This window comes from Heterodontus francisci, chromosome 20 (assembly GCF_036365525.1).
Source record: "Heterodontus francisci isolate sHetFra1 chromosome 20, sHetFra1.hap1, whole genome shotgun sequence".
NCBI lineage: Eukaryota > Metazoa > Chordata > Chondrichthyes > Heterodontiformes > Heterodontidae > Heterodontus > Heterodontus francisci.
The window spans coordinates 85,655,809-85,679,903 of record NC_090390.1 but is presented as its reverse complement, the minus strand read 5'-3'; the positions used below and the strand labels follow the sequence as shown (position 1 = coordinate 85,679,903).

Below are 24,095 nucleotides of genomic sequence, written 5' to 3'. Positions count from 1 at the left end.
AGTGAAGCGTGAATTTGGAGCCCGTAGCCTCCTGTAATTCTGTGCAGCTGTTCTTTATGAGGGACAGACTGCCTTTAAGAACAGAAGGCTGGTTGTACCATGTGCTCTTTGCACACACTGCTTGGCTCCCCGCTGAGTGCTTAGACAGCCAGCAGCGCAGGAGCTGCTCAGCTAACATTGCAATCATTTAAATGAGGACATGGCAGCAAATTTGCATGCTGAGTACCTCCACCACAATGGGCATGGGCTGGTCACGATTTGCGACTCCTGCACCCAAAGTACAGCGCAAACCAATTTCTAACCCAAAGCATTGGACAGACTGATCACAGTGTCACCTACAGGTGTATCAGATACTGCAAGTAAATGTTGATACTTTTGAAATGGATTTTGCCACAAACAGAACCCGATATTAAAGTTTTCAAAAGCAAAATATTGCAGATGCGGAAATTCTGAAATAAAAACAGGAAGTGCTGGAAATACTCAGCAGGACTGGCAGCATCTGTGGAGAGAAAAACAGAATTAATGTTTCCAGTCTGTGAGCTTTCATTAGATGAACTTCATCTGAAATATTAGCTCTGTTTCTCTCTGCACAGATGCTACTAGATCTGCTGAGTATGCCCAACACTTTCTGGTTTTATTATAGAATTTGCTGTTCGTTAGCCTTGCCTTTACACCTTGAGGTGTTTACATTTTTTGCTTGACAAGTTGCTGTAAGTGCGAGCTGACAACGTTGCAGTGAGGAGAACTGGGGCATCTGAGACCTGTGTGAACTTGGAAAAACAACTGGGGGTCTGCTTAAACAATCAGATTGAAGGATTGAGAAGTAAACAGTGCAAGGACTGAGAAGGAAGTGAAAATTGGAATGAGTGAATTCAATGTCAAATCAGGTACAGAAAGAGAAATAAACAGAGGAAAAGGAAGAATTAAATTAATAGAAAGAAAAAAGGCAAAGGAAAAGTTTAAAACTATTAATTGGTAAAACTTAACATTTTAAACATCTGCAACAACAATTTCAACCTGAAGAAATAAGACTCCACATTTGTAATACTTAATTTTCAGTGCCAGAGAGGTTAACTGGCAGTATTTATCAAGGGTACTTAGACTGGAATGGACAAGACTTATTCTGTAGTGAGCTTAGTTTGTATCTATCATGCAAATACAGCAACTTCACGCTGTTCAATGCATGTCAGTGGTGAGTCAGACGATTTTCATGAAGCTAACAGTTGAGCAGCACAACTCGGACATGAACTTTTGGATATTTGAGTTTTACTGCCGGTCTGTGCCTCACCTGACTTTGCCGTACTATTTGTGCAACAATAACAGAGTGCCATTCGCCTCACCATTATTTTGGCAGCAAAATCTGGGCCAATGTATTATTACTAAAACAAAGTAAGAATTAAAATTGCTCATGAAGCACTTTTGGATGTCCTGGTGTCATGAAAGGTGATTATTTATAGGCAAGGGCTTTCTTCTTCCTTTTAAAATGAAGAACAAAATGATATTTGTTTTTCCTCCCTCCAACATGCCACAAGCAGAGCGGGAAGTGTCTGCATGTTTGTCAGCAATGAAAAGGTGACAGAATCCTTACAGGATGGAGACAACATACTGAACAGCACCTTGGGCAACCTGAAGACCTATGTTAATGTCATCCAAACAGTAAGTCTGTTGTGATGCTTCATAATGAGTTAAGATTTAATTTTGAATTAATTAACCATGGCAGCCTCCTCCACGAGATGCTTCACTTCATCCACAGTTCCTTGTGTTCAAATCCTCCATGGCCTCACCCCTCTCTATCTCTGTAACATCCTCCAGCCCAACAATCCCTAAGATTTCTGCACTCCTCCAATCCTGGCCTCTTGAACCTGCCCGATTTTAATTGCTGCAACATTGGCGACCATGCCTTCAGCTGTTGAGGTCCTAAGCTCTGGAATTCCCTCCCTAAATCTCTCCACCTCTCTATCCTCTTTTAAGATGCTCCTTAAAACCTACCTCTGATCAAGCTTTTTGCTCACCTGCTCTAATATCTACATATGTGGTTCACTCTCAAAAAAATGTCAGAATTATTTTGATGTGTTTTTTTAATCTATATAACTCTGGATACTTGGCTAGTTATAGAATACATGTAACCAGGATCTGGAGCTCTGTACAATGTAATTTTCAGGAGCTGTGTGTGTGCTAATTCTAATTTTTCTTTTAAACTAATTTTTGTTCAGCAAATCACAGCCATCATTGATGCCAGCTCAGTCCCAATAAAGATTGTCACAGCTAACCTGGACAGTAAGTAATGATTTATTATTGACTGACTTAGTATGTGCAGGCTCGGTGTATAATTCCAGCAACTTTAGAGCATTGTTATCCCGAGCACACAATGCATGTCGGCCTCCAGATGGTTTGATCGGTGGACACAATTCAACGAAATGGTTGGTATGTGTCTGCAAGGACCTGCGCCACCCACAGGTGAAGATTTGAGATGCCCTGTCCAGTTTGAAAGCTCTAACCGATGATCCTGATGGGTAACTACAGTATGAACAAGTTACAGCTTAGGATTTTCTGAGGGAAAGGAAGGACGTTTGAGGCAGGTTTAAATCTTTGATGCTCAGGTGTGAAGCATCACATGAATGAAGAAATGTTAGCTGCTACTGAAGGCTGAAGGAGAGTGGTGATGGGATGGTGAAAATGGGAGGGATGGAGCATGAGGAGATGGTGCACAGGAAGGAGCGGTTGAGGAACTGGACAGGCAGCAGTCAAAAGAGGAGACAATTTAGAGCCCAGTGCTGTCAATGATTACAAATTGGCACACCAAATAGTCACCTCACACCTGTTTGACCATAGCGTTTGTAGTGCCATAGACCTCATTATAACTGTTCTCTTCCTCTGTCAGCAGAAGCCTTACTGGAGTCAGAGCTTTGACTACAGGGGATGTGCCAGATAACCAATTTTGTTCATAAAATTTAAATTCTGTGGGATTAAAGGGACAGTAACTGTATGGATACAAAATTAGCTAAGGAACAGGAAGCAGAGATTTAGTGGTCAACAGTTGTTTTTCAGACTAGAGGAAAGTTTACAGTGGTGTCCCCCAGGGGTCAGTATTAGTGGCACTTCATTGGTGCGTTATCAGACACACTGAGCCACAGAAGGAGATATTAGGACAGGAGATGTTAAAGGAGAGAGTAGTAAAGAGGTGGAAGGGTTTAGGGAGATTGTGGGACTGGAGGAGGTTACAGAGATAGGGAGGGGGGAGGCTATGGAGGGATTTGAAAACATGGATGAGAATTTTGAAATTGAGGCATTGCTGGTCTGGGAGCCAGTCATGACAGGGGTGATGGTAGCTGAGAGAAAAGGAGATTGCTAGACATTCTAGAGCAAATGAAACTGATTTCTTGCACTGCAATCTGATGATAACACCAAGGGAAGATTCTCTTCCTTTGGATGTTTCATTGTGATTGGTTGGAAGGGGATCTAATGGGAAAGAGGAAAGGGACAGAAATTGACAGAAATGCTTGGAGTTACACTGGAAGCCAGAAACCTTATCTGTTTTCAGGGCGTGTCATAGAGTTATACAGCACAGAAACAGGCCCTTCAGCCCATCGTGTCTGTGCCGGCCATCAAGCACCTAACTATTCTAATCGCATTTTCCAGCACTTGGCCCATACGTGTTCTATGCTATAGCATTTCAAGTGCTCATCTAAATAATTCTTAAATATTGTGATGGTTCCTGCCTCTACCACCCCTTCAGGCAGTGCAATCCAGATTCCAACCACCCTCTGGGTGAAAAACTTTTTCCTCAAATCCTCTCTAAACCTCCTGCCCCTTACCTTAAATCTATGCCCCCTGGTTATTGACCCCTCCGCTGAGGGAAAAAGTTTCTTCCTATCTAACCTATCAATGCCCCTCATAATTTTGTTTACCTCAATCATGTCCCCCTTCCTCCTTCGCTGTTCTAAGGAAAACAACCCTTGCCTTTTCAGTCTCTCTTCATAGCTGAAGTGCTCCACCCCAGGCAACATCCTGGTGAAGCTCCTCTGCACCCTCTCCAGTGCAATCACATCCTTCCTATAGTGTGGCGACCAGAACTGTACACAGTACTCCAGCATGGCCTAACTAGCGTTTTATACAGCTCCATCATAACCTCCCTGCTCTTATATTCTATGCCTCAGCTAATAAAAGCAAGTATCCCATATGCCTTCCTAACCACCTTATCTACCTGTGCTGCTGCCTTCAGTGATCTATGGACAAGTACACCAAGGTCCCTCTGACCCTCTGTACTTCCTAGGGTCCTACCATCTATTGTATATTCCCTTGCCTTGTTGGTCCTCCAAAAATGCATCACCTCACACTTCTCAGGATTAAATTCCATTTGCCACTGCTCCGCCCATCTTACCAGCCCATCTATATCGTCCTGTAATCTAAGGCTTTCCTCCTCACTATTTACGACACCACCAATTTTCGTGTCATCTGCAAACTTACTGATCATACCTCCTGTATTCACATCCAAATCATTAATGTACACTACAAACATCAAAGGACCCAGCACCGATCCCTGTGGTATACCAATGGTCACAGGCTTCCGCTCACAAAAACAACCCTCGACCATTACCCTCTGCCTCCTTCCACCAAACCAATTTTGGATCCAATTTGCCAAATTGCCCTGAATCCCATGGGCTCTTACCTTCTTAACCAATCTCCCATGTGGGAGCTTATCAAAAGCCTTACTGAAGTCCATGTAGACTACATCAACTGTGCTACTCTCATCTACACATCTAGTCACCTCCTCAAAAAATTCAATCAAGTTAGTTAGACACAATCTTCCCCCGACAAAGCCATTCTGACTATCCCTGATTATTCTCTGCCTCTCCAAGTGGAGATTAATCCTGTCCCTCAGAATTTTTTCCAATAGTTTCCCAACCACTGATGTTAGACTCATTGGCCTGTAATTACCTGGTTTATCCCTGATACCCTTCTTGAATAATGGTACCACATTCGCTGTCCTCCAGTCCTCTGGTACCTCTCCTGTGGCCAGAGAGGATATGAAAATTTGTGTCAGTGCCTCTGCTACCACCTCCCTTGCCTCACATAACAGCCTGGGATACATCTCATCTGGGCCTGGGGATTTATCCACTTTTAAGCCCGCTAAAACAGCTAATACTTCCTCCCTTTCAATGTAAATATGTTCAAGTATATCGCAATCCACTTTGGCCCCTAATGGGCCCTACTCTTTCCCTGGTTATCCTCTTCCCCTTAATATACTTATAAAACGCCTTAGGATTTTCCTTTATATTGACCACCAATGTTTTTTCATGTCCCCCCTTCGCTCTCCTAATTACTTTCTTTAAGTACCCCCCCCCCCCAACACTTTCTATACTCCTCTAGTGCCTCCGCTGTTTTCAGCGCTCTGAATATGCCATAAGCCTCTTTTTTTTTCCTGAGCCAATCCTCTATATCCCTTGACATCCAGGGTTCCCTGGACTTGATGGTCCTACCCTTCACCTTAACGGGTATCAATGATATCCTAGCAATGAATGATCTACATACATCTCAATAGTGTGATTGGGAAAGGTTGCAAGGAGATTTCATACCTTGTTATATGGGTAAGAACCTTGTCATCAGGTGCGAGGTGCTCACGTTGTTGCTGTACGTGGCGCAGGTCTGGCCCATACCCCACTCCTGCGCTGTGGCGGTCACCCGAGCCATTTTCCGCTTCATCTGGGGATCTAAAATGGACCGGGTCTGGAGGGACACGATGTTCAAATCTCTGGGTAAGGGTGGGAAAAATGTACCCAACGTGGCCCTCATCCTGATGACCACCTTCGTGTGCGGCTGCATCAAGCTGTGTGTAGACCTCCAGTACGCAAACTCCAAGTGTCACTACGTGCTGAGGTTCTATCTGTCCCCGGTGTTGCGAAGGATGGGCCTGGTCACATTGCCGCGGAACGCTCCATGCAGTTGGACCGTGCTGTACCACCTATCCTTTGTGGAGCAGTTTCTGCGGAAAACACCTTCGACCACCGGTCCATCAGGCAGTGGTCTGCACGGAATGTTCTCAAGGCCCGACGGGAAAAGGAGACGGGGGATCCTGTCGGATGGTTCCCCGAGCAGACCGCCAAAGTCATTTGGCGGAATGCCTCATCACCAGAACTTTCAAACAAGCACCAAGATGTAGCTTGGCTGGTGGTGAGAAGGGCCCTCCCCATCAGATCCTTCATGCACGCCCGAAGTCTCGCCCCCTCCACGCAATGCCCCCGCAGTGGCTGAGGTGGGGAAGAGACGGTTGCCCACCTACTCCTGGAATGTGTCTTTGCAAAGCAGGTGTGGAAAGAGATGCAGTGGTTTTTGTCGAGGTTCATCCCAAGCAGCTCTGTAACACAGGAGTCTGTGCTCTACGGGCTGTTCCCAGGGACGCATACCAAGACAAACATCAACTGCTGCTGGAGGACTATCAATTCGGTGAAAGACGCCCTTTGGTCTGCCCGAAACTTGCTGGTCTTTCAGCGCAAAGAGTTGTCCATGACCGAATGTTGCAGACTGGCACATTCCAAGGTCCAGGACTACGTGCTGAGGGACGCACTAAAGCTTGGGGCAGCCGCAGCAAAGGCTCAATGGGGAAAGACCACAGTGTAAGGACCCCCCACCAAGCTGAACTGAGGGGCTGGATCCATGGAAAACCCCTCGAACTGTATCAGAGAAATTTTGTGTGCTGTAAATGTAAAAATGTATATGGCATGACAATGAAATGGAAGGGTTGTGAGGCAACTCATGATTGTATAGAAGGAAACTGATCACCTTTGCACTGTTTGTATTTTTTGACTTGATGCTGTTTTAAACTGTTTGGGAATGTAATTTTTACAGATTTTTATGGATAAAGTATATTTTGGAAATAAAAAAAAACCTTGTTATATGGTGAAAAATAACATGATGTTCCAATAGCAACTTTTCAAAATTTCTCCTGACTATTTGTGTGTTCCTCTCTTCCCCCACTAACATGCTTGCATCTGGCCTTGTGAAGTACCTCAAAGTAATGAATGGATCAATGTGATAGCAGGTTGAACCTAGTGGCATGTGGCTGTACAAGCTGGTTATCGGAGCTGTGTAATCTTATTTTAAATGATTGTTATGATTTTCAGATATTGCGTCAAGTCTTGGTGAAACAGTCAGGGAGAAGTTGGGTGAAACAATGTACCCAGTACTGAGGTCAGCATCTCAGCTGGCACAAGGTAAGCACACGTGTGAGCACATTGAAGAGAATAAAAGCAGATATCTCATTTACTGAAACTTTCTCTTCTCTTTGGCCTCCTTATCTCGACAGACAATGGGTAAGCGCCTGGAGGTGGTCAGTGGTTTGTGAAGCAGCGCCTGGAGTGACTATAAAGGCCAATTCTAGAGTGACAGGCTCTTCCACAGGTGCTGCAGAAAAATTTGTTTGTCAGGGCTGTTACACAGTTGGCTCTTCCCTTGCGCCTCTGTCTTTTTTCCTGCCAACTACTAAGTCTTTTCGACACTTTACTCTGTGTCTAACCATTTATTTTTGTTTGATGGGAACAGTGTAGAGGGAGCTTTACTATGTATCTAACCCCGTTCTTTTTTTTGTGACCTTTATACCCCAGGCCCCTTTTATTTTACTTGAGGGGGCCTTTATTTGTGTCTAACCTGTGCTGTACCTGTCCTGGGAGTATTTCATAGGGACAGTGTTGAGGGAGCTTTACTCTGTATCTAACCCTGTTTTTTCACTAAATTCCCTGTTTTTTTTTTTTCGTTTTTTTCTTTTTTCTCTTTTTTCTCTTTTTTTTTGGGGACAGTGTAGAGGGAGCTTTACTCTGTATCTAACCCTGTGCTATACCTGTCCTGGGAGTGTTTGATGGGGACAGTGTAGAGGAAGCTTTACTCTGTATCTAACCCTGTGCTGTACCTGTCCTGGGAGTGTTTGATGGGGACAGTGTAGAGGAAGCTTTACTCTGTATCTAACCCTGTGCTGTACCTGCCCTGGGGGTATTTCATAGGGACAGTGTTGAGGGAGCTTTACTTTGTGTCATCACTAAGGCTATTTAATTCCATGTCCATAACATCACTAGAGTCTGTTCTTGCCTCAGCTCATTTGCTGTTGAAACCCTCATCCTTGCCTTTGTTACCTCCAGACTTGACTCCCACATTCTACCTTCCTTGAGCTCATCCAAAATTCTGCCCATTTCTCCTAACTCGCACCAAGTCCCATTCACCCATCACCCCTTTGCTCGTTGACCTACATTGGCTCCCAGCTAAGCAATGTCTTGATTTAACAACTCTCTTTCTTGTTTTCAAATCCCCCTGGCCTTACCACCGCCGCCCCCACCCCACCTATCTTTGTAATTTCCTCCAACCCTATAACTCTCCAAAATATCTTGAGCATCCCTGATTTTAATCACTCCACCATTGGTGGCTGCCTGGGCCCTAAGCTCTAGGATTCCTTCCCTAAACTTCTCTGCCTCTCTACCTCACTTTTCTCCTTTAAGACACTCCCTAAAACCTACCTCTTTGACCAAGCTTTTAGCCACCTGCCCTAATATCTTCTTATGTGGCTTGGTGTCAAATTTTGCTCCTGTGAAGCACCTCGGGACATTTTATTATGTTAGAGACACTATACAAATACAAGTTACTGTTATTGTACATTTAACTAGTGTGTTTTAATAGGTGGAGGAAGGCACCACATGGTGTATAGTACAGACCGTTCAATACCAGGCAGGTCTCAGTCTCAACACATTGCCATTGTCGAGGCCTTTGATAGTGGACAGAGCCTGAGTATCTCTGAGCTAGGACAGGAAAACATTGCAAGGAGTTCCTGCTTCTAATAGCTCTCCAATGAGCACGAGTGTAAAGTGTGTGAACAACAGTTGAGGACAGGTTGGCTTTAATGGTCCCCACGGTTCAAAAGCCTGCCAACAGACACTGTCTTTCCTTGCACATGATGAATAGCCATGTTATCGGGTAATCAGAGAGCTGCCAACACTTGTGGCTGTGCCCCGTTCAACAGGAGAAACCTCTTTACTCAAAGAATGGTGGGAATGTGGATCTCGGTACCACTTGGAGCAGTTGAGGTGAATAGCAAAGATACAATTTAGAACCATAGAACAATTACGGCACAGAAGGAGACCATTCAGCCCATCATGTCCACACTGGCCGTAAAAAAAAAGCTGCCCAATCTAATCCCATCTTCCAGCACCTGGTCCATAGCCTTGCAGGTTACAGCACTTCAGGTGCATGTCCAGGTACCTTTTAAATGAATTGAGGGTTTCTGCCTCCATCACCGTTCCTGACAGTGAATTCCAGACACCCACCACCCTCTGGGTAAAAACGTTTTTCCTCATGTCCCCTCTAATCCTTCTACCATTCACCTCAAATCTGTGTCCCCTGGTAACTGACCTCCCGACCAGGGGAAACAGGTCCTTCCTGTCCACTCTATCTCAGCCCCTCATAATTTTGTACACTTCAATTAAGTCTCCCCTCAGCCTCCTCAGTTCCAGTGAAATCAACCCTAGCCTATCCAATCTTTCCTCATAGCTGCTGGCAATATTTCAAGCCCTGGCAATGTTCTTGTAAATCTCCTCTGTACTCTCTGCAGAGCAATAATGTCCTTTCTGTAATGTGGTGACCAGAACTGTACGCAATACTCCAGCTGTGGCCGAACCAGCATTTTATACAGTTCCAGCATTACATCCCTGCTTTTGTATTCTACACCTCGGCCAATAAAGGAAAGCATTCCATATGCCTTCTTTACCACTCTATCTACCTGTCCTGCCACCTTCAGGGACCTGTGGACATGCACTCCAAGGTCTCTCACTTCTTCTACCCCTCTCAATATCCTCCCATTTATTGTGTATTCCCTCGCTTTATTTGCCCTCCCCAAATGCATTACCTCACACTTCTCCGGATTGAATTCCATTTGCCACTTTCCTGCCCACTCAACCAAACCATTGATATAATTCTGGAGTCTACAGCTATCCTCTTCACTATCAACTACATAGACAATTTTTGTGCCATCAGCAAATTTCCCTATCATGCCTCCCACATTTAAGTCCAAATCATTAATATCTACCACAAACAGCAAGGGACCCAACAGTGAGCCCTGTGGAATGCAACTGGAAACAGCTTTCCATTCACAAAAACATCTGTTGGTGACTGCTACTCTTTGCTTCCTGTCCCTGAGCCAATTCTGGATCCAACCTGCCACATTCCCCTGTATCCCATGGGTTTTCATTTTACTGACCAGTCTGCCATGCAGGACCTTGTCAAATGCCTTACTAAAGTCCATGTAGACCACATCCACTGCACTACCCTCATCAAACCTCCCCGTCACTTCCTCAAAAAACTCAATTAAGTTAGTAAGACATGACCTTCCCTTAACAAATCCATGCTGACTATCCCTGATCAGTCTGTGCCTTTCTAAGTGGCAGTTTATCCTGTCCCTCAGAATTGATTCTAATAATTTACCCACCACCAAGGTCAGACTGACCGGCCTATAATTATTTGGCCCATCCCCTGCACCCTTTTTAAACAATGCTACAACGTACACAGACCTCCAATCCTCTGGCACCTCACCTGTATCTAATGAGGATTTGAAGATGATCCTCAACGCATCTACTATTTTCTCCCTGGCTTCCTTTAACAACTTGGGATGCAATCCACCCCGTCCTGATGATTTATCCACTTTTAGGGATGTCAGACCCTCTAGTACTTCCTCTCTCATTATGCGTTTATTTTAGGGGAAGCTAGATAAATATATGAGGGAAAAGGAATAGAAGGATATGTTGATAGGGTGAGTTGAAGATAGTGGGAGGAGGCTCTTGTGGAGCATAAACGCCAGCATGGACTAGTTGGAACGAAAGGCCTGTTTCTGTGTTGTATATACTTTGTAACGCGATGTGACAGGAATGTTTTGAGAAAAGAATGAAAACTGGGAGGAAAATGTACTTCCCGTAGGGAAGGGGAGGTTTGAAGTTGAGAGTTTTGTTTAGAGTTCTGACTGAATCTTTCTCCTGGTTGCATTCTAATTGCTTTTATTCACAGATATCCATGAGATGAATGACAGACTGGTGCTCATAAACTCAACAGTAGCAGGACTGATATATCAACAGGAAATCCTGAAGCAGAATCTGACTGTCATCCAACAAGACATCAACAGCACACTCAATATATGTGGTTCACAATGTGCCAACAGCCAGGGCCTCGTGAAGGATCTTGGTCTTGTCGCCAACTTTAGCACGGTATAAAATCTGTCTGTCATTGGTCCCTGTCTCTGTAACCTCCTCCAGCCTTATAACCCCCCAAGATCTCTGTGCTCCTCCAATTTTGGCCTCTTATGCATCCCCGATTTTCATTGCTCCGCTATTGGCAATCATGCCTCCAGCTGCTTGGGCCCTAAGCACTGAAATTTCCCTCCTGAAACTTCTCTGCCTCTTTCTCCTCCTTTAGGATGCTCCTTAAAAATGTAATTAGAAGCAGAGCTCACCCTGTTTACAGCACATAGATAACTGAAACCAAGACCCATGAAGCAGGCACCAGTGAATCGTTCCCTTTTACCCGCTGTGTGCAATGTACATGTACAGGAGCTGACACTGAGCCACACACAGGCCATACAGTACCAGACAAGAGTAAATTGTTCCCTTTTACCCTCTGTGTCTACTGTACATGTACAGGAGCTGATACTGAGACACACGCGAGTATTTCCCAGCTCCAATGAAGAAGAAAATCTACTCCCCAGTCTGTGTATTATCTGTTTCCCGAGGGTGCGGTTCAGAAACACTGAGATTGACGAGAGAAAGGTGCAGTGAGACAGCTCAGTGTGAAGGGATCTGCATTCCTCTGACTCCATAAAGTCACTTCAAAAGATTGAGGAAGATGCAATGAGTGCGAGTGGGGGTCATTGTCAGGTAACGCTACAGCAGTTCCATCAACATTGCTTGACACATCACCCAAAGGTTCAAGGCCCCACTAATCCAGAGGGCCACGTCACCCAACAGCAACATCTGTCATATTTGCTCCCCCCTCTCAAGGAACACAAAGGGAGCGGAGATTTGTGAGTGTGGGCATTGGGTGAGTAACAGGCTCCCAGAGTCGAGGCCCTGAGTGATTGTAGCATAAGCAAGATCAGACTCTCGCCCAAAAATAGCAGCATTCACTGCCTAGCTGGTGTGCAGAGCAGGAAATTGTGCAGCATGACAAAAACTGTGCGATCTCATTCTCACCTTGCCATATCATCCAAATTAATATGTGATGTGAATTCTAATGTTCAAATCGTTTCCATTTTTTCAACAGGCTCCTAATATGGACAAGGAGATAGAGGCCATGAAGCTAATTGTGGATGCTAACCTCTATTCCATTGTACAAAAGGTATGGTAGTTGTGACCACAATCTCCAATCTTTCTGTCTTCATAATATTTACTATTTCCCAGATGTTGAAGGCCATGAAGCAGGTTAACAAAACTGGCTCCAGGAAGACTGTTCACCACTGGGAAATATTGGAGTCCCAGGGACACAAGCTAAAGATGAGGAATAAAAGCAAAATTCTGCAGATGCTGGAAATCTGAAATAAAAGCAAGAAATGCTGGAAATACTCAGCAGATCTGGCACAGATCTCATCTGTGGAGAGAGAAGCAGAGTTAACGTTTCAGGTCAGTGACCCTTCATCAGAACTGACAAATATTAGAAATGTAAAAGGTTTTAAGCAAGTAAAGCGGGGGTGAGGCAAGAAATAACAAAAGCGAAGGTGTTGCTAGGACACAGTCACAGAGAATCATGGATCAAAGGCTAACAGTTTACTGCCCTAACTACCTCCTCTTCACTATGGATGTCCAATCTCTCTACACCTCCATCCCCCACCAGGACAGTTTGAGGGCTCTCCGCTTCTTCCTGGAACAGAGGCCGAGCCAGTCCTCTGTCCTCACTTTCCCCCAACTCTCTTTCCGGTATATTGATGACTGTATCGGTGCTGTTTCCTGCTCCCACCCTGAACTGGAAAACTTTATCAACTTTGCTTCCAATTTCGACCCTTCTCTCACCTTCACATGGTCCATCTCTGACACTTCCCTTCCCTTCCTTGACTTCTCTGTCTCCGTCTCTGGGGATAGGCTGTCTAATAATTATAAGCCCACCGACTGCCACAGCTACCTCGACTACACGTCTTCACACCTAGCCTCCTGTAAGGACTCCGTTCCATTCTCCCAGTTTCTCCATCTTTGATGCATCTGCTCTGATGATGCAACCTTCCACGACAGTGCTTCTGATATGTCTTCCTTTTTCCTCAACGAAGGATTCCCCCCCACTGTGGTTGACAGGGCCCTCAACTGTGTCCAGCCCATTTCCCGCACCTCTACCCTCACCACTTCCCCTCTCTCACAGAACCGTGACAGGGTTCCCCTTGTCCTCACTTTCCACCCCACCAGCCTCCACATCCAAAGGATCATCCTCCACCATTTCTGCCACCTCCAGCGTGATACCACTACCAAACGCATCTTCCCTTCCCTTCCCCTGTCAGCATTCTGAAGGGATCGTTCCCTCCGTGACACCCTGGTCCACTCCTCCATTACCCCCACCACCTCTTCCCCTTTCCACAACACCTTCCTCTGCAATTGCAGGAGGTGTAATACCTGCCCATTTACCTCCTCTCTCCTCACTATCCCAGGCCCCAAACACTCCTTTCAGGTGAAGCAGCAATTTACTTGTACTTCTTTCAATGTAGTATACTGTATTCGCTGCTCACAATGTGGTCTCCTCTACATTGGGGAGACCAAACGCAGACTGGGTGACCGCTTTGCGGAACACCTCCGCTCAGTCCATAAGCATGACTCTGAGCTTCCAGTTGCTGGCCACTTCAACACTCCCCCCTGCTGTCACGCTCACATCTCTATCCTACGCTTGCTGCAGTGTTCCAGTGAACATCAACGCAAGCTCGAGGAACAGCACCTCATTTACCGATTAGGCACACTACAGCCTGCCGGACTGAACATTGAGTTCAATAATTTCAGAGCGTGACAGCCCCCCCTTTTTATTTTTAGTTATTTTTTTCTTTTTTCTTTTTTATTTGTTTATTTTATTTTAGTTTGTTTGGTTTCTACTGTGCCTACCCACTTTTTTTGGTTTAATGTTTGTGCTTGGAGCCAGGGCTGTTCATTTTACAGTCAATTCACACCCTCTCTGTACTAATGCTTTGTCTTTCAGCACACTATTAACATACTGTTTGCCTTTGTTCCATGACCTTCTGGTCAGTTATTCTCTGTGACCTTGTCCTATCAACACCTCTTTTGTTATCTCTTGCCCCACCCCCACTTTACTTGCTTAAAACCTTTTACATTTCTAATATTTGTCAGTTCTGATGAAGGGTCACTGACCCGAAACGTTAACTCTGTTTCTCTCTCCACAGATGCTGCCAGACCTGCTGAGTATTTCCAGCATTTCTTGTTTTTATTACTAAAGATGGGGAAGTTAGGAATTGGAAGAAAGTTAGGGAGCATGTTTCACCCAAACGGTGCTTCCACATTGATAGTATAAATGGGGGTCATGAGACAATTAGGGCTGAAAAATGTTTATAAAGAAATAGTAAAAGCTGTTTTTTGTTGAAATTAAGCACTCATTCCTATGCGTTCATTTCTCTCGGTAACTCAAGTATCCATTAGAATTGTAGAATGCGATGGTACAGAAGAAGATCATTAATCTATTGCACACAATAACACATTTTCAGGGATCAATTACTCTCAATAACACTCACTGGTATCTGTTTTTCTTTATAACAGTGCCAAGTACTATTACTCTTTATAACTCATGTACCAATTGCTTTCTATAACTCTCAGTCAGTACTCTTTCAGGCATTCATTAACTCTCTACGGTTCACTTCCAAATATCAGTTGGTCATAATAAAGCAGTATTCAATTACTCAGCCTCTGTAACCTGCCATGTGAACTCAACATCTTGTCACAGTCCTAACTTGTGTTTGTTCCTTTCTGTGAAGGGTTACAAAGCTTTTAATGACACACCAGCCCTGCTTGCCAACCAGTCAGCCCGCACTGTGTCAGGTGAGTGCGGTCCTGGTTAAACCTGTTGCACCCTAAGCTGCATATTGGTATTGCTGTTGTTATGGCCAGGTGAGGAGGGGGTCACAGTTACCTCTCTTTCCCTTCCTCTTATTTGACCACTTCAGGCTTTATTCCTTTTTAAACAGTGGTTGTGCTTACCACCTCACTGAGTGTTTTACCTTTTATCTCTAATGTGATCGTAAAAGAACCAATCAGAAAGGTTTGCTTGAGTTTAAACAAGAAAGAGTAAAGAGTTAAGTTTATTATACTTAACAATCTAAACCTGATTTAAAAATAATAAAAACTACGCTACACATTCACACAGACATTGACACGAGAATCACACACACACAAATAGATTACAAAGTGAAAAGTAGGTTTTGTGGTTGGATTAAAGTACAGAATAAATGAAACTTAAATACACAGTCTGTGAGCTTGGATGGTTTTCCAGACAAAGTTGTATTCTTGAAGTTTTTGGCTGGTCCAAAGTACACTTTGTGGCTGGCCCGCTTGTCTCAAGATTTTTTTGGAGGCAGACTTGTAGGTGGCTCTCTTCCCCTGGTCTCTGACTGTAGCAGTCTGTAGGCTTGGAGAGTCTACAGTCGCAGACAGTTTTCAAACTTGATGTTTTCTGGAGAGAGAGAAAGAGAAAGGGAGGCGCACAGCCTTCTCTGCCGCACACTCAGTTACTTTTTGTCTCTTTGTGTGTAACAAAACTCCCAGTTTTACACAGCCTGGGGTGACAGTCACATGGTTCTCTCAATCTCCTTTGTTTTTAATGAGGTCCAAAGTCCTCATTGCACAATGTTTCTCTTCGTTGCTGTCCCATGGTACCTTGTTCAAGGGGCAGTGGCTCCAATGTACCATGCTTAAAAGGGGCAATGCACAGAACCAAAATAGTGACTGATACGTGATACCCAATGAGAGCTGCTATGCATTCACATTTGCTGAGAAACATTGTGCAATGACATTGTGCAGTTCCAACATGCAGTGCCAATATATGCAGTGGATTAAGAATTGGCTGCATTCCCATAGTCTGCAAGTTGCTATTAAAAACTATTTGATCTGCTTGGAGGCTGGTTACTCTGGTTACCAGTGGTGACTGATCTCCCCCACCCCCACCGACCCCCGCAAGCAGGCCCTTTAAGCCTGTTCCGCCATTCTATGGGATCATGGCTGATCCTTTACCTCAACTCCATTTATCACATTTTTGCTCTATATTCCTTGACAACCTTAATTCCCTCGATTCATCAATGACCCAGACATAGATGTTGGGGGAATGATCAGCACATTCATGGATCATATGACAATGTATCCAATAAGGACTGTAGAGGTGAGTGAATCTCTGCAAATGCATTTAGATGCACTTGGGAAAATGCTAAACTCGGACAAATGGTATTTAGCCCAGAGAAGTGCAGTGTTACAAATGTGGTCAGGACAAGCTGCAATTACGCTTACAGCTTACACAGAACAGAACTGAAAACAGTTGAGAAACAAAGGCAACAGCTGATGAGTTTGGCTTCTCAACATTGGCCATGAACTTTAGAGAATGATGTACTATGCCACCATTACCAAACATGCCTTCAGATTTGTAGAATTCCCTTCCTAAACCTCTTCATCTCTCTCTGCTCCTTTAAACCAGTCCTTTAAAATAAACCTTTTTGACCCAGCTTTTGGCCACCTTATGTCTCTTTATGTGGCTCTGTGTCAAATTTTGTTTGATAATTGCTCCTGTAAAATATCTTGGGATGCTTTACTACGCCAAAGACACTATATAAATGGATGTTGATGTTGTTCTACAGAGTAAAGGAATTATTTTTAAGTCTGCGTCACTCTTTTGTGCTAGAATGTTCTTAATGATAGTTGAGTCTGGAGGTAACAAAAGCATGGATGAGGGTTTCAGTAGCTGATGGGCTGAGGCAGAGCAGACAGAAAAATCTGTTAAATCGCAGTCTTGAAATCTGCAATTGATCTAGAAACAGTGGTTAGCACCGCAGCCTCACAGCTCCAGGGACCCGGGTTCAATTCTGGGTACTGACTGTGCGGAGTTTGCAAGTTCTCCCTGTGACCGCGTGGGTTTTCGCCGGGTGCTCCGGTTTCCTCCCACCGCCAAAGACTTGCAGGTGATAGGTAAATTGGCCATTGTAAATTGCCCCTAGTGTAGGTAGGTGGTAGGGAATATGGGATTACTGTAGTGTTAGGTATAAATGGGTGGTTCTTGGTCGGCACAGACTCGGTGGGCCGAAGGGCCTGTTTCAGTGCTGTATCTCTAAATAAAAAATAAAATAAATAAAAAATAAATTAATAAATAATAAAAAAATAAAACCAGGGGCGAGAGTTCCAGATTTCCGCTACCCTGAAATGGCCTAGCTCTCAATTCAAGATTGTGAGGGGTGTGGGATTTTGGATTTTCTCATGAAAGTAAATAGTTTTTCTGTAAATACCGTATCAAAAGACACTATCCTTTAAAACACTGTGATTAGATCACCCCTCACCTCCTATACTCAGGGGAGTACAAGCCATGTTTATGCATGAGTCCACATAATTTAACCCTTTTAGCCCCAGTATCATTCTAGTGATTCTACACTGCTCCCCCTCCAAGGACAAAATATCTTCCCTGAGGTGTGGTGCCCAGAACTGAACACAGTTACTCCAGATAGTGTCTGACCAAGGCTGTCTACAGCTAATATATCACTTCCTCCCCTGTGTATTCCAGCCCTTTGAGTTAAAGACCAACAATCTATTAGCTATTTTGATTAATGTTTGTAGCTGTGCACTAGCTTTGAGTGATTTTTTAAAAATTGGTTCAAACAAATAAATGTTATCTTGTTTTTACACACACTCAGAAGTGAAGACGGGCATAAAGAATATCGAAAATCAGATACAAAGTATCACGCAGGAGTTTCCAATATTAACCTCATTAACATCAGTCAATGCCGAGCTGGACAAGGTTGATAGCTCAATAAATCAATACCTCCCGAAGGTCCAGGAGGGAGATAAGTACAGGTAAGATAGGAAAGGGGTGGCAGCACTGTATTACCTGATAGACTCCACAGCTCTCACTGTAGAGATATACAGCACAGAAACAGGCCCTTCAGCCCATCGTGTCCGCGCCGGCCATCAAGCCTAACTATTTTAATCCTATTTTCCAGCACTTGGCCTGTAGCCTTGTATGCTATGGCGTTTCAAATGCTCATCTAAATACTTCTTAAATGTTGTTATGGTTCCTGCCTCTACCACCCCTTCAGGCAGTGCGTTCCAGATTCCAGCCATCATCAGGGTGAAAATATTTTTCCTCAAATCCCCTCTAAACCTCCTGCCCCTTATCTTAAATCGATGCCCCCTGGATTATTGACCCCTCCGCTAAGGGAAAAAGTTTCTTCCTATCTACCCTATCTATGCCCCTCATAATTTTGTATACCTCATCAGGCCCCCCTCAGCCTTCTCTGCTCTAAGGAAAACAACCCTAGCCTTTCCAGTCTCTCTTCATAGCTGAAATGCTCCAGCCCAGGCAACATCCTGGTGAATCTCCTCTGCACCCTCTACAGTGCAATCACATCCTTCCTATAGTGTGGCGACCAGAACTGTACACAGTACTCCAGCTGTGGCCTAACTAGTGTATTATACCGCTCTATCATAACCTCCCTGCTCTTATATTCTATGCCTTGGCTAATAAAAGCAAGTATCCCATATGCCTTCCTAACCACCTTATCTACCTGTGCTGCTGCCTTCAGTGATCTATGGACAAGTACCCCAAGGTCCCTCTGACCTTTTGTACTTCCTAGGGTCCTACATCCATTGTATATTCCCTTGCCTTGTTAGTCCTCCCAAAATGCATAACCTCACACTTCTCAGGATTAAATTCCATTTGCCACTGCTCTGCCCATCTTTCCAGCCCATCTGATATACCCCACACCCCTCACTGCAACATTCTGATATACCCCACACCCCACTGTAACACTCTGATATAACCCACACCCCTCACTGTAGCACTCTGATATACCCCACACCCCTCACTGTAACATTCTGATATACCCCACACCTCTCACTGTAACACTCCGATATACCCCACACCCCTCACTGTAACACTCCGATATACCCCACAGTCCTCACTGTAACACACTGATATACACCACCCTCATCACTGTAACACACTTATACACCACATCCCTCACTGTAACACACTGATATGCCCCAAACCCCTCACTGTAACACTCCGATATACCCCATAGCCCTCACTTTAACACTCTTTGATATACTCCACACCCTTCACTGTAACTCTCTTTGATATTCCACATCCTTCCTAGTATTAAATGGCTGGTGGTACTGCTGTGTATAAAATTCCTGATTTTGTTGTTTGGCTCTGTCCTGTTATTCCTGTATTTCAGGTGGATCGTTGGGATTGTGCTGTCCTGTATCATTCTCCTGGTTGTTCTGTGCAATTATCTGGGACTCCTGTTGGGAGCAGCAGGCCTCAAACCCAATGTAAATCCCACCGATCGAAGCTTGTTGTCCCACTGCGGAGGGAATCTCTTCATGGCGTAAGCAGAAACTGATTTTTTATATTTATATTTTATTTTGAGATTGTCGAATAGTTTTTGACCTTGCAGTACTTTCCACACCCTCAATACATCCAAAATTGCTTCACAACCAAGTATATGCAATGTAGGCAAATCTAGAAGCCAATGTTGTTACAATCCCATTCGAGACAAGTAACCCTTTAGAAAGAAACTTGAACTCCCAGTTATTACTGAAACAATTATGCCGCAGGATTTCACGTTTTAAACAAAAATTTTACTGCACAAGAATTAAAGCAAGCACTACTAACTTAATGCTATATTTTGTAATCATATACTTTAAACTTAAAACTCAACACAACACTCCCTGTTTGACTTTTATTTCCACCCAAGAGTACCCCTATACTTTACAGGATCTCCTGGGACTAATCCAATATATATCACAGCTCCCAGGACTTCGCTCCTTAGTTTTCTAGTTCTCTTCTGAGGTGAGGCATTTTTGGAGGTTCTCCCTCCAGCAACTGGCTAGGCAAACCATCCAGCTCTCCTTCAACACCTCATGAATCTAGTTTTCCCCATCCTGAGCATGGGCCTCACAACCTTGCTCAGTGACTTGGAATCAGAAAGCGCCCTTGACTCCTGATAGCCCTTTGCTCCTGGTCCCAGCTGCTTGCAAATTCTCTGTACGCCTGGTTCAAGCTGCTTCCAAATCCCAACTCCTTTCTGTGAGAAAACACAGAGATAAAAAAACCTGACCAAAAGGCATCTCCCTGCATAATCTACCTCCATAGCAATGTGGTACATCTGCGATGTCCCAGATGGAAATTTAAACTAATTAACTCCAACTCTAAAAACATCTCTTTGATTCTGATATTTTTAAAGGGCTGTCAGCCCTACCGAGACATTTAAATATTTAAAGTGAAATTGAATGAAAAGAAATAAATTCATTTCTTTTGCACTCTCCCACCCACCATATCAATTACATTAATTATTTTCACTTTCCTCCCCAAAAACACTTACCTTCACAATCTGACCTTTCCCCCCCAAACTGCACAAACTTTAAACTTGAACCCTTCCCACCATCCCCTATACTCATGATGTTCATTTGACTCCGTTCCCCCACCCACCCCCACACTGAGAAACTTACCTCCTCCCCCTCCCCACCAGTGTTGCGCCTCGTTTTCACAGACGGGGATCCGAAGGCACGGCTGTGCCGGCCACTGGGGTGAAGATCGTGGCGGGACTTCAGGAGGCAATGTGAGACTCATTAATTCAGGTAATTTAATTTATTTAAATATTTAAATGGCTTTCCTGTCACTGAGTCCTGCCGGCATGAAGGTCCATGGCGGGTCTCATCTGGAGCCATCTTCATGGCCCCACCCTCAACCCCCTGGCCACGGATCCCGTCGTCGAGGCTGCCAAAGAATTCAGCCCACTGACTTCAGTTCCCCAAATAAACAGGTCCACTGCTGTTTTATAGCTCTCACCACAGCTCACCACCACCTTCTCAAGGGCAAGTAGGGATGGGGAATAAATGCTGACCTAGCCAGTGACATCCACATCCCATGAACGAATAAAAGAAAGATAAACCTTTAACTCTGACCCTGTAAGTACACATGAAAAGACCTTTGAAGTGTAAATATCTTGGTGGTCTGGCAAACTTTTGAATTCTAGAATTTCAATTACCTTACATCTACCGAATTCATTTCCCCAAAACTAAAAGTGACCTCCAATAAAAAAAAACATGAAGGAGATGATCATAACAATGTATGCACAGCAACATCCAACAGACAGCAATGAGATAAATGACCAGACAATCTATTATTTATTGACGGTTAGTTGAGGAATAAATATTAGCTAGGATACTGGGTAGAATCCCTCTGCTCTTCAAAATAACGAGTGGCATTTTTTTCTGTCCGCCTGTGAGGGCAGATGGGACATTCTTGGTTTAATGTCTCGCCTGTTTTGCCAGAGACTTCCACATCCTAAAAGTGAACAAGAAACAAATTCTGGCTGGAGGAAGATGCAACAGAATAGTCCCAGGATTACTGATCCTTTCTCTCCTTACTGTTCCTCCTTCCCATGGTGCTGAGATCACCTGCTTGACTAGTGCAGGTTCTGAGATGTGCAGCCACTTCCAACAATTCCACTTGTTTCTCTTATCTGCCCTAATATTTCCTTATGTGGCTCAGTATTAAATTATGTTTGTTAATTGCTCCTGTGAAGTGCCTTGGGACATTTTGCTATATTAAAAGCGATACATAAATGCAAGTTGTTGTTGTTACTGCTGCATTGAGCTTTGCACAGTCACTGTCTAAATGCAGAAGTAGTAGTTTTTTGCTATTGTGTTCACACCAATAAAGTTGTTTTGCTATGAATGGGTGATATAGTCTTTCAGGACAATGACCTTTTACCTTCACAGCCCAAGCCCCAGTCTGCCCTTAACTGCTGGAATCATTTGCCAGATTTCACGGTCAGTGGTGAAGCAATGGCAGTTGCCACTAACCTCAAAGAAAGCTGCCCACAAAGATCTCACGATCTCTGTGGTGTGGATTTCTCCTTTCCCGACATCAGTTTGAATCTGACACCAAGTCAAGGGAATCTCCAGGTGTCCAGCAGTAGTAATGTCAGCATGGAGGGTAAGCCACTAATCACATTGAAGTATTCTCACAGACAGAAAACCAGGAAGTCCAAAGCACTGATTATCCTTCACTTTTAATTTAAATTTTCAGATAGTGAACTAACTGATTATGATTATAGCTTAAGATAGAAGGTAAAATATTATAAACTAACTTTTAAAAAGAATTTTAAAAATATGTGGAATTTGTTATAATGGAAAAATTTCATATTCCACAAATATAAAATATGTTTTTCAGAGCCAGTGAGGGTATTTAAAAGTACTTATGAAGTTAATATGTTGTTAAAAACCCAGTTACACCTCATTCAACAAGGTGTAACTTTTTCAAGGGTTTTTATAGTGAGACCAAGTGCATAGGCTGGAAGTTTTCATCAGTTCAGTGATTTCTACTTGATTACAGTCTGGGGGTCTTCAATAGCGCACCCTAAGAGGAAGTGTAGAACCACTGACAGCAACTTCTGGATTTCCATATTATTCTGCACATGTGTGGACTCCAGAGGTTCCTATCAGTTTCAGTGGAGTAATAACAGCAACGCTGACAGTCTCACCATCATTCCTACCGCAAAACCTGGGCCAATGTTCTGCCTCTACTGGCTGTGATGTACCTAAGGGAAGTGAGTTTGATCAGTTTCATCTCAGTCACTATAGAACTGGCCAACACTGAGCACAAAATTGTGGCCTGGGTTAAGGAGGTCATGAAGGTTGTTGCTATGGGAAATGAAATTGCGATATTGGGCCAGTATCGAGCATTCTTTATTGGTTAAGGTTAAGGCATGCAGTTGGGAGAGTGTGGAAGAAGCCCCCACCCACCCCCCACCCCCATGAGAGGCCTGTCCTGAGTGTTTGGCCAAACAGTGTGGAGTTTTACTCATCAACACTTTACTCTGCTCCAACAGGGGAGTCGGCTTCAGTTTCATTTTCTCATGGCTCCTGATGCTCCTCGTCTTCATCATGTTTATTGTGGGCGGCAACGTATATTCGCTGGTTTGCAAACCCTGGTATAATGATGAATTTTTCCAGGTAATATCTCTGTATTTATGCCTGTTGATAGTGTTCTTACTAGAAATCAGCAAGCTAGCATCTGTGAGCCACCTGACATAATTGGTCTTGTCTCTTACTCATGCTGGCAATTGTCTTCTAAAAGGCTCTGCTTCAATCTTTACTGTCTCTATTCCTCATCTCTATCAGTCCACTGCTTGTAGTCCTCTACCGCTGTTCCTTTACTGTTTCCATTCCTTCATCTCCAATTTTTCACTTTCTCTAACCTACACCACCTGAAAGATCCCCTCCATGTCATTCACCATCCTGACTTGGAGCTATATAGCCATTCCTTCATTATTATTGGAACTCCCTCCCTACACCACATGTACTGCAGCGGTTCAAGAAGGCAGAGAACCGCCATATTATCAAGGGCAGTTAGGGAGGGGTAATAAATGCTGGCCTTGCCAGCGACACCCACATCCCGAGAATGAATTATTAGACAAGCGCCGTGCGATGTTTCTGAGCAATGGGATGAGAAGTTGTATGAATGCAAGACTTTTTTTGAAGAGTGTTACGATGGAGGTAGGAGGAGTGCACTGTTTTTCTAGTTTTACTTCTCCACAGGTCACAACATATATTTCAAATTTTACCCAGTTACTAATACGGTTAACCATAGACTCTATTTTTATCCCAGAATAAGATACACCAACCAGGTTTCTTTAATAAACAACAACATTTATCAGTTTATTATGAAACAAGTCTTAACAATGCAATACTATTAACACACAGGTTGAAATATGAAAGCTCCCCTTTTGCCTTAGCTCCTCACACACAAACACACACCCATATACCGGTTAACCAAAAAAAGAGATTTTCTCTTCAGAGGTCTATTACAAAAAAATCTTTGGCCAAATAATTGCTAAT

General features: G+C 43.9%; 1 protein-coding gene across 3 annotated transcripts in view; it reads left to right on the top strand.

Moving 5' to 3' along the window:
• prom2 (prominin 2) overlaps positions 1 to 24,095 on the top strand; it is a 146,541-nt gene that overhangs the window by 69,913 nt on the left and 52,533 nt on the right. For all 3 annotated transcript variants that reach the window (XM_068053172.1, XM_068053173.1, XM_068053171.1), the window contains exons 5-13: positions 1,536 to 1,656; positions 2,214 to 2,277; positions 7,122 to 7,211; positions 11,035 to 11,231; positions 12,283 to 12,357; positions 14,972 to 15,035; positions 17,882 to 18,041; positions 19,424 to 19,576; positions 23,087 to 23,210. In XM_068053172.1, the coding sequence (XP_067909273.1) occupies positions 1,536 to 1,656; positions 2,214 to 2,277; positions 7,122 to 7,211; positions 11,035 to 11,231; positions 12,283 to 12,357; positions 14,972 to 15,035; positions 17,882 to 18,041; positions 19,424 to 19,576; positions 23,087 to 23,210 (1,048 nt within the window). The remainder of the gene's footprint in view (positions 1 to 1,535; positions 1,657 to 2,213; positions 2,278 to 7,121; positions 7,212 to 11,034; positions 11,232 to 12,282; positions 12,358 to 14,971; positions 15,036 to 17,881; positions 18,042 to 19,423; positions 19,577 to 23,086; positions 23,211 to 24,095) is intronic.